Source organism: Zalophus californianus, chromosome 5 (assembly GCF_009762305.2).
Source record: "Zalophus californianus isolate mZalCal1 chromosome 5, mZalCal1.pri.v2, whole genome shotgun sequence".
NCBI classification, from domain to species: Eukaryota; Metazoa; Chordata; class Mammalia; order Carnivora; family Otariidae; genus Zalophus; species Zalophus californianus.
This window is the reverse complement of record NC_045599.1, coordinates 45,506,974-45,522,869: the sequence shown is the minus strand read 5'-3', so window position 1 is coordinate 45,522,869 and position 15,896 is coordinate 45,506,974. Positions and strand designations below refer to the sequence as shown.

General features: G+C 41.3%; 1 protein-coding gene across 1 annotated transcript in view; it reads left to right on the top strand.

Annotated features, from left to right (window-relative positions):
* Nucleotides 1–15,896, top strand: part of DEPDC1B (DEP domain containing 1B) — an 84,635-nt gene that overhangs the window by 24,862 nt on the left and 43,877 nt on the right. Inside the window, exon 3 of the mRNA XM_027606958.2 lies at nt 14,241–14,376. Coding sequence (XP_027462759.1) covers nt 14,241–14,376 — 136 coding nt within the window. The remainder of the gene's footprint in view (nt 1–14,240; nt 14,377–15,896) is intronic.

The following is a 15,896-nucleotide window of genomic DNA, read 5'->3' as shown; positions in this document are numbered from 1 at the left end:
GTATGTGATCTATTCTGGAGGATGTTCCATGTGAACTATTCTGCTACCTTAGGATTAAATGCTCTGAATATGTCTTTTAAGTCCAGTTGGTCCAGTGTGTCATTCAAAGCCACTGTTTTCTTGTTGATCTTCTGCCTAGATGATCTGTCTGTTGCTGTGAGTGGAGTGTTAAAGTCCCCTGCCATTATTGTATTATTATCATTGAGTTCCTTTAAGTTTGTTATTAATTGATTTATATATTTGGCTGCTCCCAAGTGGGGGGCCTAAATATTTGCAGTTGTTAGATCTTCTTATCGGATAGACCCCTTTATTATGATATAGTGCCCTTCTTTATCTCTTATTATTCCTTGGTTTAAAATCTAGTTTGTCTGATATAAGGATTGCTACTCCAGCTTTCTTTTGATGTCCATTAGCATGATAAATGGTTCTCTACTCCCTCACTTTCATTCTGGAAGTGTCTTTGAGTCTCAAATGAATCTCTTATAAGCAGGATACTGATGGGCCTTTTTTTTTTTTAATCCATTCTGATACCCTATGTCTTTTGATTGGAGCATTGAATCCATTTACATTGAGAGCAAGTACTGATAGATATGAATTTTGTGCCATTGTATTACCTGTAAAGTCGCTGTTCCTGTAGATTGTCTTTGTTCCCTTCCAGTCCTTGTTGCTTTTGGTATCTCTTTCCCACTCAGATCTGGTCTCTTTTAGTGTTTCTTGCAGGGCTGGTTTAGTGTTCATGAACTCCTTTAGTTTTTGCTTGTCTTGAAACTTTTTATCTCACCTTCTATTCAGAAAGACAGCCTTGCTGGAAATAGTATTCTTGGCTGCATATTTTTCCCACTTAGCACGTTGAATATATCATGCCATCCCTTTGTGGCCTGCCAAGTATCTATGGACAGGTCTGCGGCTAACCCTGTGTGTCTGCTCTGTAGGGAAAGGACCTTTTGTCCCTAGCTGCTTTCAGAATTATCTCTTTATCTTGGTATTTTGCCAGTTTGATTATGATATGTCTTGGTGTTGATCTGTTTTTGTTGATTTTGAGAGGCATTTTCTGTGCCTCTTGGATTTGAATGCTTGTTTCCTTCCCCACATTAGGGAAGCTATAATTGGTTAAGATAAATCTTCTGCCCCTTTTTCCTCTTCTTCTGGGACTCCTATGATATGGATATTATTGGGCTTTGTGTAATTGCTGAGTTCCTTAGGTATATTCGTGATCCAATAGTTTTCTTTCCCTCTTCAGCTTATTTTCCATAATTTTGTCTTCTATATCACCTATTCATTCCTCTGAGTCTTCCATCCTCATTGTGATTACATCCACTCAGTTTTGCATCTCAGTTGTAGATTTTTTATTTCAGCCTGACAAGTTTTTAGGTCTTTCATCTCTGCAGCCAGGGTTTCTCTGGTGTCTTCTATGCTTCTTTCAAGCCAGGCTAATATTCTTATGACTGTTCTAAATTCTTGTTCAGATATATTGCTTATGTGTGTTTTGATCAAATCCCAGGCTGTGATTTCTTCTTGATCTTTCTTTTGGGGAGACTTCCTCCATCTTGTCATTATGTCTGGGTTTCCATCTTTTGCATATTATGAAAGTTATGTTTCCTGCTCCTGAGAGTAATACTCTATTAAGAAGGGGTCATAGACTGTCCAGGGCCTGGCGACTCAGGAAATGTTTCTAGTGTATGCTGTGTGGCCTCTGTCATTGTGTTTTGGCTGTTCTTTCCCAGAGGTCAGTCCTTTGCAGAGTTCCTCCTTGCTTGCAGTGGGGAGTGTTTGGACCTTTAAGTAGGTGTGCTTTGATTTGTTTGTTAAGATAGTTTGATTAAAAAAAAAAAAAAGCCTGATCCAAGAAAAAAGGAAAAGTAACAAAAAAGGAAACAAAAAACTATAAGCCTGATTCTGGAAAAGAAAGAAGGAAAAAAGAAAAGAAAAAGAAGCCTGATCCAAAAAATGAAAAAAGGAAACAAAAGACAAATGAACACAAAACTATAAGCCTGATTCCAAAGAAAAAAGGGGAAAAAATACAAAAATTCAAAATACAAAATACAAGAAAAAAGGAATGGAAGGAAGCCTGGTCCTATTTCTACCAGAACTGAAGCTGACACTTTGAAGCAGTCTGTGATCAATAGACTTGGTACATTCAGGAGCATGGTGGAGGGAGGGGGGTGGAGCTGTGTTGGGCTTCTGAAGCGGAGGCCCAGCACCCTGGCTCAGTCAGACCTGCCCTAGTAAAGACGCCTCTGCTGGGCCCAGGGGAACAGGATTTGGTCTAAGTGACTCTAGCCTGCACTGGAGGCCTTTGTGTTTTCTCTGAAGTCCCCCTGTGCAGGTGGGTGGGGTGGGGGGTGGTAGAAGATGGCATCACCCTGTGCTCTCCTCCCCAGAGAGGGAGGGAGGGTAACTCATGGCAGACACTGTGCAGGGGGCCATCCCAGAAAAGCAAACAGTCTCCCCTCCTGTGTCCCAGGCTTTCGTCAGATTCCTGCCTTCAACCTCTCTGTGGCCGTTGCCACAGTTCCCCTGTGTTTTATCTTTGGCTGGGGCTGGGATTCAAAACGCCAAATCTTGGGGCTCCTGGGTAGTTCAGGCGGTTAAGCGTCTGCCTTTCCCGGGGTCCTGGGATCGAGCCCCACATCGGGCTCCCTCTCCCACTACCCCCCTTGTGTTCCTGCTCTCGCTGTGTCTCTCTTTGTCAAATAAATAAATAAATAAATAAAATCTTAAAAACAAAAAACAAAGAAACAAAAAAACGCCACATCTCTAAGGACCAGGCAAGGCGCAGACCTGCTCTCCTCCCGCGCCTGGAGGAGGGCCTCGCTCGCTGTGCCAGGCACCGTCCTGTCCCGGAAAAGCAGTGGCTCGGTACTCCCACAGTGGCTGGAGTCTGGTGAGCACTGTGAGAGGCCGGGACCAGGTTTTCTGCCCCCTGCGTGTGCTGTGCCTCTGTCCCCTGCTGGTGAAGGGCCACTCAGTGCCTCCTCGGGGACCTTCTGTCCTTGGAGGGGCAGAGAGAGACGGAATACCCTCTTCCAAGGGAGCGATCTCTCCTTTTGTGACCCAGGGGATCCCTGCCCCAGGGCCCATTGTGCGAATGCTCTGTGCTGCTCTCCTCTCCTGCTCGCTCCCTCTCCCCCTGACTTCTCTCCATGGAAAGGGCTCCCTCCCTCCCTCCCCCCTTCCGTGGCACTGGGGCTTTTCTCTCCCCGCCCCCCCACCAGTTCACTTCTCTGAACCTTGAATCTGCCACGTTCTCTCCAGTTATGCTGATTGTTTTCTGAATGCTCAGATCGATTCCCTGTTGTTCAAAATGAATGTTGTTGATCAGCTCTGTTCAAGTGTTGAGGCCGGTTCAGGGTACCCCTACTACTCCGCTGTCTTAACTCCTCCTCTGCTAATGCCATCTTTACTCGTGTGGGATAAGAAACGATTTCTGAGGTCAGAGAGGTCAATCCTTCCTTAATTTGGCAACTCTTTTTCCAGCTTTATCTTTTATTCTCCTCCCCTCAGACACTTTATGTTTCCTGATACATTTTCAAGCAGTATGGAGAAATATAATCATTTGCAGTTTTTCAGCATTTACGTGATATGGTATTATGTACCACCGTTGGTCTTGAACAATATGTTGAGTGGGTACAGAGCCCAGTGGAACCCAGCCAGTTGCTACAGGTTTGCCCGACCCAGGGCTTTCTTGGGAACCAGTCTCAGAGAGGTCAGCTCCTACAATAATCACTGTCAGCCAGGCTTTTCTTCTACAGAGGCTTAGGTTTACTAAGGCAAGGAGGCAGGCTGGCAAAAGCTGTAGATGCTGCAGATTTCTACTGATGCTAAGGAAACAATTTTAGCATATATTGTGGGAAGAATTTTGTCTTTGCATTTTGTCACTTATGACTCACATTTATTAAGATTTATGAACTGTTTTCCTTGCTGTTTAGATGCCTTAGAATATTTTTTATTGATTAGGTAATAAATTATAATTTGTTTCAAGTAAATTCATCAGAGGATAGTAATTCTGAAATGGTTTACTTTTTTAAAGATTTTATTTTTAAGTAATCTCTACACCCAACATAGGGTTCAGACTTACAACCCTGGGAACAAGAGTCGCATGCTCCATTGACTGAGCCAGCCAGGTGCCCCAGGAATGGTTTATTTTTAATTGCTTTTTTCCAACCCAAATTTGGCAAGAGGTGACAGTACGACACCTGGATTGTTGTGTTGGGTGATTAGCCCTGGCTGATTCCTTTTCTGGTCTCATTTTATTCAGTGTGCAACTAGATCATTTCTTTTTTTTTTTTTTTTAAGATTTTATTTTTATTTATTTGACAGAGAGGGAGACAGCGAGAGAGGGAACACAAGCAGGGGGAGTGGGAGAGGGAGAAGCAGGCTCCCCGTGGAGCAGGGAGCCCCATGCGGGGCTCGATCCCAGGATCTTGGGACCATGACCCGAGCCGAAGGCAGACGTTTAACAACTGAGCCACCCAGTCGCCCCACAGCTAGATCATTTTAGGGGACTTTATAATTTTGGAATTCATGATCATAATGTTAGGATTTAATTTAGAATTCTAAAAGCAAAAACAAATGTAGTACACTAGAGGGAGCTCTGCTCTTTTAAATGTTCTCATTTGTATTTAAAAAATACATCTCGTACAAGAGTGTATACACTTTGTCTGAATGATTTATATAAGAATAACAAAGTCGATACCTGTTTACTGACAATTTGCATCATCTTCTCCAAGAGGTCATCAATATCCTGCCTTCTGTGTTAATCATTTCCTTGCTTCTCTTTATTGTTTTAACACTTATGCTTGTATCCTTAAGCAGTGTATTGTTTTGGCTTTTGAATATATTTCAACTGATCTTTATATAACAGATATCAAAGAGTATGTATTCTTCACTGATTTGTTCTTTTATTTCTCATGAGTTTTGAGATTCATCCATGTCGATGTATATATAGTTACAGAATTTTCTCAGCTACTTTATATTCTATCAGTATACCACAGTCCATTTATCTGTTCCCCTCCCACTGGAGATTTGGGTTGCTTTCTGTTCTTTGCTTTTATAAACAAGGCGGCCATGAGCATTTACGGACATGTCTCCTTTTGCACACGTGTAAGAGTTTCTTTAGGTTACCCAGGGTTACATAAAGTGGAATTAGTTTAGAGGATATTGCACGTTCAACTTTACTAGGTAACTCTAAAGTGTTTTCCATAGTGGCTACACTAAGTTTTATCCCAGTAGTAGAAAACATTTGATATTGACTGACTTAATTTTTCACCAATCTGGTAAGTGTGAAATGCCTGTGATGTTATTTGATTACTCATGGATCAAGTGTTTTTGTATGTTTATTCATCATTTCTGATTCCACATCTGGAGATGCCATCATGTCTTTGGCCTTCTTCTATAGGATTTTTTTTTCTTACAAATTTTTAGGAGTTTAAATATATATATATTCTGGATATTAATCCTTTTTGTCAATTATTTGGATTGCAAAGATCTCCTGGTTTTGTTTTTTTGTTTTTTTTCATTTTATTTATGGTATCTTGACAAGCCCAAAGGTTATTTATTTTTTTAAAGATTTTATTTATTTATTTGACAGAGAGAGACACAACGAGAGAGGGAACACAAGCAGGGGAAGTGGGAGAGGGAGAAGCAGGCTTCCCGCCTAGCAGGGAGCCCGATGTGGGGCTGGATCCCAGGACTCTGGGATTGTGACCTGAGCCGAAGGCAGACGCTTAACGACTGAGCCACCCAGGCGCCCCAGAAAAGTTTTTTTATTTTAATGTAAAGTGAATATGTCAATCTTTTTTTATACTTTGTGGGTTTTGTATCTTGCTTAACTGGGGTTCTTTCATTGCTGAAAGTCAGAGAGATATTTTCTTATATCATATTCTAAATTTAATGGTTTTACCTATGATTTTTATTCTTGGTATGAATTTGAGATTGTTCTGGTTTTCTGTTTTTGAAAAACAACCTGCCTCAAACATGAATGGCTTAAAGCATTTTATTCTGCTTATGGTTTTTGTGTCAAGAATTTAGAAAGAGCTCATCTGGCAGTTTGCCCGTTACCCATAAGGCACTAGTTGGGCTACAAAATTCACTTTCGAGATGACTTCTTTCTCTGTTCATGGATGTAGTTGGTGCCTTTGTGCTTCTTGGCCCTTCTCTATTTTTACATGGGGTTTTGTCCTCTAGCACATCTTCACATGGGTTATACTTTTTGTGGCATGATGGTCTTAGGGTGGTCACTTTCCTTACATGGTGGCTGGCTTCCAACCATTCTTGGTCATGTCGCAAGAATGAGCATCCCAAAAGCAAGTATTTCCAAAAGGCAAGAAGAGAAAACTGCCAGGTAGCTAAGAACTATGCCTAGAATTGGTAAAGCGTCACCTCTGCCATGTTCTGTTTATCAAAGCAATCACAGGGATTGCTCACATTTAACGGGGTAGAGAAATAATCTTATCTTGTTGAGTTTTTGATCTCATCAAGGTCACTTTGGGGAAGAGTCTCATTGGAGAAGGTTGGGCAATGCTGTTGTGGCCATCCTTGCAGAATGCATTCTGGCTACAGTGGCATTCATTTGCAAACTACATTCATCCCCTGCATCATGACTCCCCAAATATATCCCATTATGGGGTCACATAAAGCAATCACAGGCCCATAGCACTTCTAAAATGCAGTTGAACATATGTCTGCCATTCCTTGATTAGGGCATAGTTCTGCTTCTTGTGAGTGATTCTGCATGGTTCCTGGCTCTTCCTCCTGGAGTCCTGGCTCTGCATGCTTAGTCATTTTTCCTTTTCCGTAAGAGATGGCCCATGTTTGCAGAGGAATAGCTTTCTCATATACTTCCTGGTTAGTGAAGCTTGAGATTCTTGACTGTTTTTTTGCATTTTAAACTGTTTGATTTTTAGTCCAAGCGGGTGGTGATTCTGCTAGTATTATTGTCTTAAAAATACTGTGGCTTTTCTATGAATTTTATTGTGGTTTATTCCATTAGACAAAAGTCTCGCATATGTCTTTGAAACAGGCTCTTTTTTGCCTGAGCTGCTTATGAGTCTGCTGTGGTCCAACACCTTCAAAATTCTTACACTCTTAGTTTAACCAAGATGGTCTGTAAGGTACTGCCTTCAATCTTTTTGAGGTTATAGTAAAAGTCTTTTTTTAAAATGTTTTTGTTAATATATAACATATTATTTGTTTCAGGTACAGGTCTGTGATTCATCAGTCTTACACAATTCACAGCACTCACCATAGTGTATATCCTCCATGATGTCCATCACCCAGTCACCCCATCCCTCCCACCCCCCTCCACTCCAGCAACCCTCAGTTTGTTTCCTGAGATTAAGAGTCTCTTATGGTTTGTCTCCCTCTCTGGTTTCGTCTTGTTTCATTTTTCCCTGCCTTCCCCTATGATCCTCTGTCTTGTTTCTCAAAATCCTCATATCAGTGAGATACTTATCTTTCTCTCTTGACTTATTTCGCTTAGCATAATACCCTCTAGTTCCACCAGCATCGTTGCAAATGGCAAGATTTCATTTTTTGATGGCTGCATGATATTGCATTGTATGTATATACCACATCTTCTTTATCCAGTCATCTGTTGATGGACATCTAGGCTTTTTGCATAGTTTGGCTATTGTGGACTTTGCTGCTATAAACATTAGGGTACATGTGCCCCTTCGGGTCACCACATTTGTATCTTTGGGGTAAATACCCAGTAGTGCAATTACTGTGTCTTATGGTAGCTCTATTTTCAACTGTTTGAAGAACCTCCATACTGTTTTCCAGAGTGGCTGCACCAGCTTGCATTCCCACCAACAGTGTAGGAGGGTTCCCCTTTCTCCACATCCCCGCCAACATCTGTCATTTCCTGACTTGTTAATTTGAGCCATTCTGACGGGTGTGAGGTGGTATCTCATTGAGGTTTTAAATTTTGATTTCCCTGATGCCATGCGATGTTGAGCACTTTTTCATGTATCTGTTGGCCATGTGGATATCTTCTTTGCAGAAATGTCTGTTCATGTCTTCTGCCCAGTTCTTGATTGGATTAGTTTTTCTTTGGGTGTTGAGTTTGATAAGTTCTTTATAGATTTGGGATACTAGCCCTTTATCTGGTATGTCATTTGCAAATATCTTCTCCCATTCTGTCGGTTGTCTTTTGGTTTTGTCGACTGTTTCCTTTGCTGTGCAAAAAGCTTTTTATCTTGCTGAAGTCCCAATAGTTCATTTTTGCCCTTGCTTGCCTTGCCTTTGGCGATGTTTCTAGGAAGAAGTTGCTGCGGCTGAGGTCGAAGAGGTTGGTGCCTGTGTTCTCCTCAAGGATTTTGATGGATTCTTGTCTTACATTTAGGTCTTTCAACGATTTTGAGTCTATTTTTGGTATAAGGAAATGGTCCAGTTTCATTCTTCTGCATGTGACTGTCCAATGTTCCCAACACCATTTGTTGAAGAGACTGTCTTTTTTCCATTGGACATTCTTTCCTGCTTTGTCAAAGATGAGTTGACAGTAGAGTTGAGGGTCCATTTCTGGGCTCTCTATTCTGTTCCATTGATCTATGTGTCTGTTTTTGTGCCAGTACCATACTGTCTTGATGATGACAGCTTTGTAATAGAGCTGGAAGTCCGGAATTGTGATGCCGCCAGCTTTGCTTTTCTTTTTCAACATTCCTCTGGCTATTCGGGGTCTTTTCTGATTCCATACAAATTTTAGGATTATTTGTTCCATTTCTTTGAAAAAAATTGATGGTCTTTTGATAGGGATTGCACTACACATTAAATGTGTAGATTGCTCTAGGTAGCATTGACATCTTCACAATATTTGTTCTTTCAATCCATGAGCATGGAACATTTTTCAATTTCTTTGTGTCTTCCTCAATTTCTTTCATGAGTATTCCTTTTTTTTTTTTTAAGATTTATTTATTTATTTTAGACAGAGAGAGCACACACATGAGTGGTGGGAGGAGCAGAGGCAGAGGGAGAGAGAGAATCTTCATTCAGGCTCCCTGCTGAGCGCCAAAGCGTGATGTGGGGCTTGATCTCATGACCCTGAGATCATGCTGAGCTAAAATGAAGAGTTGGCTGCTTAACCAACTGAGTTACCCAGACGCCTCAGTAAAAGTCTTTTATAGCTACCTGCGGCTGCCCTCAGACCATGTTTTACTGGAAACATCTTGAATTTGATATTGATCTTAAGGCCATTTTTACTTTGAGAACCTTTTCTTGGGGTTGAGATTTGGGGATGAGAAATAGTTTTGTTTTTGAATCAAGTCATGGCTCCTTTGTAGTTCCTCTAGATTATGATTAAAAACTGAAGTGGTCCTTTTTTAGTTTATCTCTGTCTGTCCATACCTTGTTATTGAGGCTAAAAGAAACCAGTTGGCACTTTCAGCATTCATCCTGGAAAACCCCTTTTCCAGATCCTCCTTTTGTGTTTTCCATGTCTCGACAGGGGAGTTTTGACTGAAATTGGTGCCACTATGCAACACGGATCTTGTCTACAACCTTCAACCACAACTTCCTCACAGCGCTTCCAGGCTTCCCCTAACAAGTCTCCCTGAGCTCTCCGGCCTCCACTCACTGCCTGTTCTGATAGAAATGCCCCAAATTTCTGTTCAGCTTCTCTGTGGTTGTGTAACAAAACTAGGCGCAAACATGGTGGCTACAAACAATCCTTGTTATTTTTACATAATTTTGTGGGTCAGGAAATTGAGAGGGGGTCTTAGCTGGACATTGCCTGGGCCTGCTGAAGCCGGAACATCCACCTCCAGGATGACTTCTGCATGCCTAGGTCTGGAGCTGAGGTGCTCCTTGACCTCAGTTTCCTTCCATGCAGTGTCTCATCTTCCAGGGCTTCTTTTTGTGGCTTAGGCGTCTCAGCATGCTGCTCTTGAGGGCGTGGCCCCTCTGTACGTGATGGCTGGTTTCTAAGAGGGAGCTTGGTGAGCGGAGTGGGAGTTCTCAGAGGCAGGAAGTGCATTCCAGGCTGGTTAAGGGCTAGTGCCCAGAACCGGCACAGTCTCACTCCTACCATCTTCTTCTTTTTTTTTTTTTCCAATTTTTTATTGTTATGTTAATCACCATACATTACATCATTTGTTTTTGATGTAGTGTTCCATAATTCATTGTTTGTGCATAACACCCAGTGCTCCACACAGAATGTGCCCTCTTTAATACCCATCACCAGGCTAACCCATCCCCCCCACCCTCCTCCCCTCTAGAACCCTCAGTTTGTTTTTCAGAGTGCATCGTCTCTCATGGTTCGTCTCCCCCTCCTACTTACTCCCCTTCATTCTTCCCCTCCTGCTCTCTTCTTCTTTTTCTTTTTTCTTAACATATGTTGCATTATTTGTTTCAGAAGCACAGATCTGTGATTCAACAGTCTTGCACAATTCACAGTGCTCACCATAGCACATACCCTACCCAATGTCTATCACCCAGCCACCCCATCCCTCCCGCCCCCCACCACTCCAGCAACACTCAGTTTGTTTCCTGAGATTAAGAATTCCTCATATCAGTGAGGTCATATGATACATGTCTTTCTCTGATTGACTTATTTCACTCAGCATAACACCCTCCAGTTCCATCCACATCGTTGCAAATGGCAAGATCTCATTCCTTTTGATGGCTGCATAATATTCCAAGGTGTATATATACCACATTTTCTTTATCCATTCATCTGTCAATGGACATCTTGGGTCTTTCCACAGTTTGGCTATTGTGGACATTGCTGCTATAAACATTGGGGTGCACGAACCCCTTCGGATCCCTACATTTGTATCTTTGTTTACTCCTACCATCTTCTAGTTACCAAAGCAGTTGGAGAGGGCTCATCCAGACTCAAAAGAGGAGAGAAACACATGCTAGCTCTTGATAGGGTAGTGGCAAGATCCCTTGCAGAGGAGCATGTAGATGGGAAGTGCCTGTGTGAAGCATCTTTGGAAGTGTGCTCTGCAGCAGGGATGCAATTTCACGTTTCCCCAAGGGATAGCCAGTTGGACCAGGACTCTTTATTGAGCAGTCCATACTTTCTCATTGATCTGTAATGTCTTTTCTATCATAAATCAGGTTTCTGAAGAAATGTGTATGTTTGTTTTAGATTGTCCTTCTAGGCCCATGATTTTTACCTGGGAGCCATTTTGCAGGGGTCAATGTCTGGAAATACTTTTGGTGGTCACTCTTGGGAGGGTGTGCTATTAGCATCCAGTGGATGGAGGCCAGGGAGGCTGCCAACAATGTGCAGTGCACAGGACAAGTCCCCCCACAACAAGAATTATCCAGCCCAATATGTCAGTAATGCTGAGGCCGTGTGAATCCATGGTCTGTGCCATCAGTGCTGCCTTACCGTATTATCTGAATGAGCCTTGATGGCTGGTAGGGCAAGTCTCCTCACTTTGTTTTTCTTCTTTAAGAATGTCTCAATGTTTTTGGCCTCTTGCATTTCCATATAAATTTTATAATCAGTTTATCATGTTTCATAGAAAATTTTCTATTTTGATTGGAATTTCTTAAAGGTTTTATTTATTTATTTGAGAGAGAGAGAGAGAGAGAAACAGCATGAGAGGGGAGAGGGTCAGAGGGAGAGGCAGGCTCCCCGCTGAGCCAGGAGGCCGATGTGGGACTCGATCCCAGGACTCCGGGATCATGACCTGAGCTGAAGGCAGACACTTAACGACTGAGCCACCCAGGTGCCCTTGATTGGAATTTCTTTGTAAGTGTATATCTCCATGAGGAATATTGATGTTGATGTTTTACTACTGAATATGGATATTGAGTCTACTTATTTACCAACATGTTGTATCTCTCTATCAATTTACTTCATTAATGTCTTTCAATAAAGTTTTATAATGTCCTTATTAAAGGGCTTGCGTATCTTTTGTATAAGATGGTTTGTTCTCTTTGCCAGTTAGTTGTGAGGCTTTTAGTAAGTTGCTTTCCTCTTTTGGGCCTTCATTTCTGTAAGTAAAAAAATGTGACGTTTGGATGAGATCATCCCTGACAGGCTTTGAAGCCTGAGATGACGTGATTAAAGTATTAAAATGACACGGAAAAGTTTCAGTGCACGCAGTAAAAGTAGTCCATCAAGGGGCGCTCTTCTGCATTTCGTCTCTGGCTGGCGGCTGTGAAGATCCCACACTGGCTAGGGATAGCTGTACACGTTATGGCAGAGACCTCCTCGTCCTGGGGTGAAGGAAGAACGTGGCTCCCTGGTATCTCTTCAATCACAGTTCTCCACATCAGAACTTCTGCTTTGGTTTTGGGAAGGTATTTCTTGTTTCTGGGTGTGGGGATACAGGAAATACATTTTGAACCCAGGAGAATATTTATGAGTCATCCAGTGTAATCCCTTTATTTGACAAATGAACCAACTTTGATTTAGAGACACTGTTACTTTCCAGAGGACACATAGACTGTTCGTGAGAGAATTAGGGCTGGAACTCAGATCAGATTTTCACACTTTAGTTGAAGGGGTTGGGAGGGTAAACAGTGGGTATCAGTGGTGGGCTGGGGGTAGGGAAGGTGTTGAATTTTTAAAGAACTGACAGATGGGTGACCTGTGATTTCCCTGGATGTGTTTGCACAATTATATGTGTATGTGAATGTGAGAGAGTGTGTGTCCGTCCCCAGGTGTGTACTTTGGTTGGCAGTAGGACTTCTGTTGTGATTGTTGGCTTGTCAGAAATAGGATTGGACTTCTGTAAGCCAGCCTTCACTTAAGAGGTATAGTAACTTTCACTGGCTTTAGAGATTTATTTAATTTGTATTTTGGAATTGTTTGGAAATACCTGCCTTGGCAACTTGATTAAAAAATTTAAGCTGTCTTTCATTTTATTTATCTTTAACTCGATTTAATTATTTCATTTTTTTCTCACTGACTTTTCAAATAAAGTGGAGTTATTAGATATTCTTTTCAGAGAAGATGAAACTCGACTTCTCTTCATTAGCCATCCTTTTTCAAGTCTATTGTGACTATTTTTGAAATGTTCCTCCATAGTGCTTATTATATGTGATTCTCCTGATTCACCTCAGTACAAACTTTTTTTGTAAACTACAGACATTTAAAAAATTCTTTATTTCTGTGTGCATCTAAGAATAAGATCTTTATCATTTATTTGGATTATATTTCCTGTGGGTATCATGGATAAGATTTTAAACCTTTATTTTGGCGTAAATAAATAAAAAGTAGACTACCTATTGACTTCTGTGTCAACATTAAGAAGAGTTCTTGTGTTACTTTTTCAAGGCAGTGCGATCTATCTTTTTCTAACAAACTAACAGAAAAAGATCCTCTGAGGAAAATGTGTATTTAACTACCTTTCTGTTGTTCTTTATCAGATATGGTCTAGAATAGTTTAAAAATTAGATCGTATTTAGGCTTCTCTCTGTTAGTCCAAGGAGTGATGGTACCAAGGCCTTGGACAGGTGGGGTAGAGAAGGGTATAAAGAGGCAGAAGAAGGACATTGGGCAGCTCTCCCCTTCTCCAAGACCAAGGCTTCCATCTCATTGTGAAGTGCTCCAGATTCAAGGGAAAGAGGATTGTATTTGAAATAGATATAAAAGGCTAAAAGATTCTTGTGCCAATATACTCTTCCTCAGCAAGTATCACCAAGGATTAGTCTGCCCATAATTTCTGTTTGCATAGGTACCATCTATAAATTTTGGAGAGAGTTGTGAGGCGGTAAGGATTTCGAGCTGGGTGAAAGAAATGGCTTGCCCCAGCAGCCCGTTAAGAACATCTATAATCATGAAAATCATTTGATAAGAGAACATATTCTATTTATTTCATAATGTGTCACATGTTTGGTTCCTGTGTTTATCTGATAGGTGTAATGACTGAAAATTGAAAAAAACCCATATGTTGGGTACGGTGAGCCACGTGTGATAATTTGAGCATGACCTTATTATTTATTTATTTGTTTGTTTGTTTTTTAAAGATTTTATTTATTTATTTGAGAGAGAGAGAATGAGAGATAGAGAGCACGAGAGGGAAGAGGGTCAGAGGGAGAAGCAGAGTCCCTGCTGAGCAGGGAGCCCGATGTGGGACTCAATCCCGGGACTCCAGGATCATGACCTGAGCCGAAGGCAGTCGCTTAACCAACTGAGCCACCCAGGCGCCCTGACCTCATTTATTATCTGAGGTTTGGAATTATTATATAAATTCTCAAGGATAAAAGAAATGGGAACTATTGTTAAAATACCTGTGTCTCCCACTGACTACAGTAATAGAAATTTCCTTCTTGGTTTTTAGATTTCCTCCTTCCTCACCCCTGAAACCATATCCAAAGAAGCCTACATACCAAAAGGATGTTATTAAATTTCCGGAATGTAATGACCCCCCACCAAGCACTTCACAAGAAAACATCCCAGTGAGGCCAGTTGTGATGGTAAGTGTATTACTAAAAGCTGGGCAGGGAAGTGGGGGTGGAGTGGGTTGGTGGCCGTGGTGGTGGCTGGGGGCGGGGCTAGCAGCCTCCAGAAGTAGGAAATGGTCTGTGAACCACCAGCCTTAGTCTACTCCTTTCTATGAACAATGGTCCAAAAGTACTTGAAAACAATATCTTATGTGTCGATAGCTGACAGAACAGTAACAAGGAAAGATTAGCTGTTGGACCTTTTCTCTCTTTCCTGCTGACATTTTGACTGAATACATGGTAGGTATTTTTCATAGGTTCAGATCAAGCAAGTTTCTGTGGCAGCTCCCTTATAATCTCCTTTTCTCCTGTGTTCTAGAAGTTACTCTTCTCCCTCTTTGTATCTTCTTGAATTTTGTTCTAACTATTACCAGTTGAGAGTGAGAAGGTTAGGGTGTGAAGTATTGTGGAATGACCCCTAATAATGAACAGTTAGATTCTGCTAGTTTGGAGAAACCTAAGCTTAATGTAGAATAAAGTAATTTTGGGGGGTACTTTTTACCTTAAAATATTCCCGTAGAAGACTACCATGATTGAGGCAATGCTAAAAAATAAAATACAGAGAGAAACTTTCATATGGCAGTTTTTAAGAATTGTACCCACACCAGTATTTTAAATTAATCTTGTTTGATAGATGTCCAATTCATACTTTTATTTGCAAAGATGTGATGTAAACATTTTTAGGCAATTTAATTAAAAGAAAGAGCAACTTTTTTTTCCTAAAGAGGTTGTATTCTCAGTTTGAAGAGAATAATAGTTAAGAAGCTTAGGCTTTTGGGCACCTGGGTGGCTCAGTCAGTTAAGCGTCTGCCTTTGGCTCAGGTCATGTTCCCAGGGTCCTGGGATCGAGCCCCGCATTGGGCTCCCTGCTCAGTGGAGGGTCTGCTGCTCCCTCTCTCTCTGCGCCTCCCTGCCCAGCTCATGCTCACTTGCTCTCTCTCTCAAATAAATAAAACCTTAAAAAAAGAAAAAGAAACTTAGGCTTTATCAAAGATAATTCAGGAAAAAGAGTGGCGCCCGTGACAGAAATAGGGACTCCATAGGGCTTGCAGGTTTGCAGGATGGTGATGAATTTTGTTTTAAATATGTTTGGTGATAAACATGGTCTGTATTAAGTGGAGGTATCTCACAGGCAGATGGAGATAATGGTCCTGAAACTTAAAGGCAAGATCATTAAATTATTCATTCAACAAATATTTATTGAGTGTCTGCTGTGTACCATGCATTGTGTTAGCTCCACAGCTACAGTTTTAACTCTAAAAAGGCTCATAGTCTAGTGAAGCATACAATACAAAAATAGAGAATTAGAAAACAAAGTGGAACTACTTTGGGTATTTGAGGACTTTTAATTCATTCCTAATGAGGAATACTTACTTAAGGTCTAGTTGATAATTCCTGTCCCAGAGAAAGTTAAAATGTAAGCTCCATGAGGTCAGGGACATTTTTTTATGAACATTTGCAATTAAACATCTAACATGACCCCATTGGCAGAG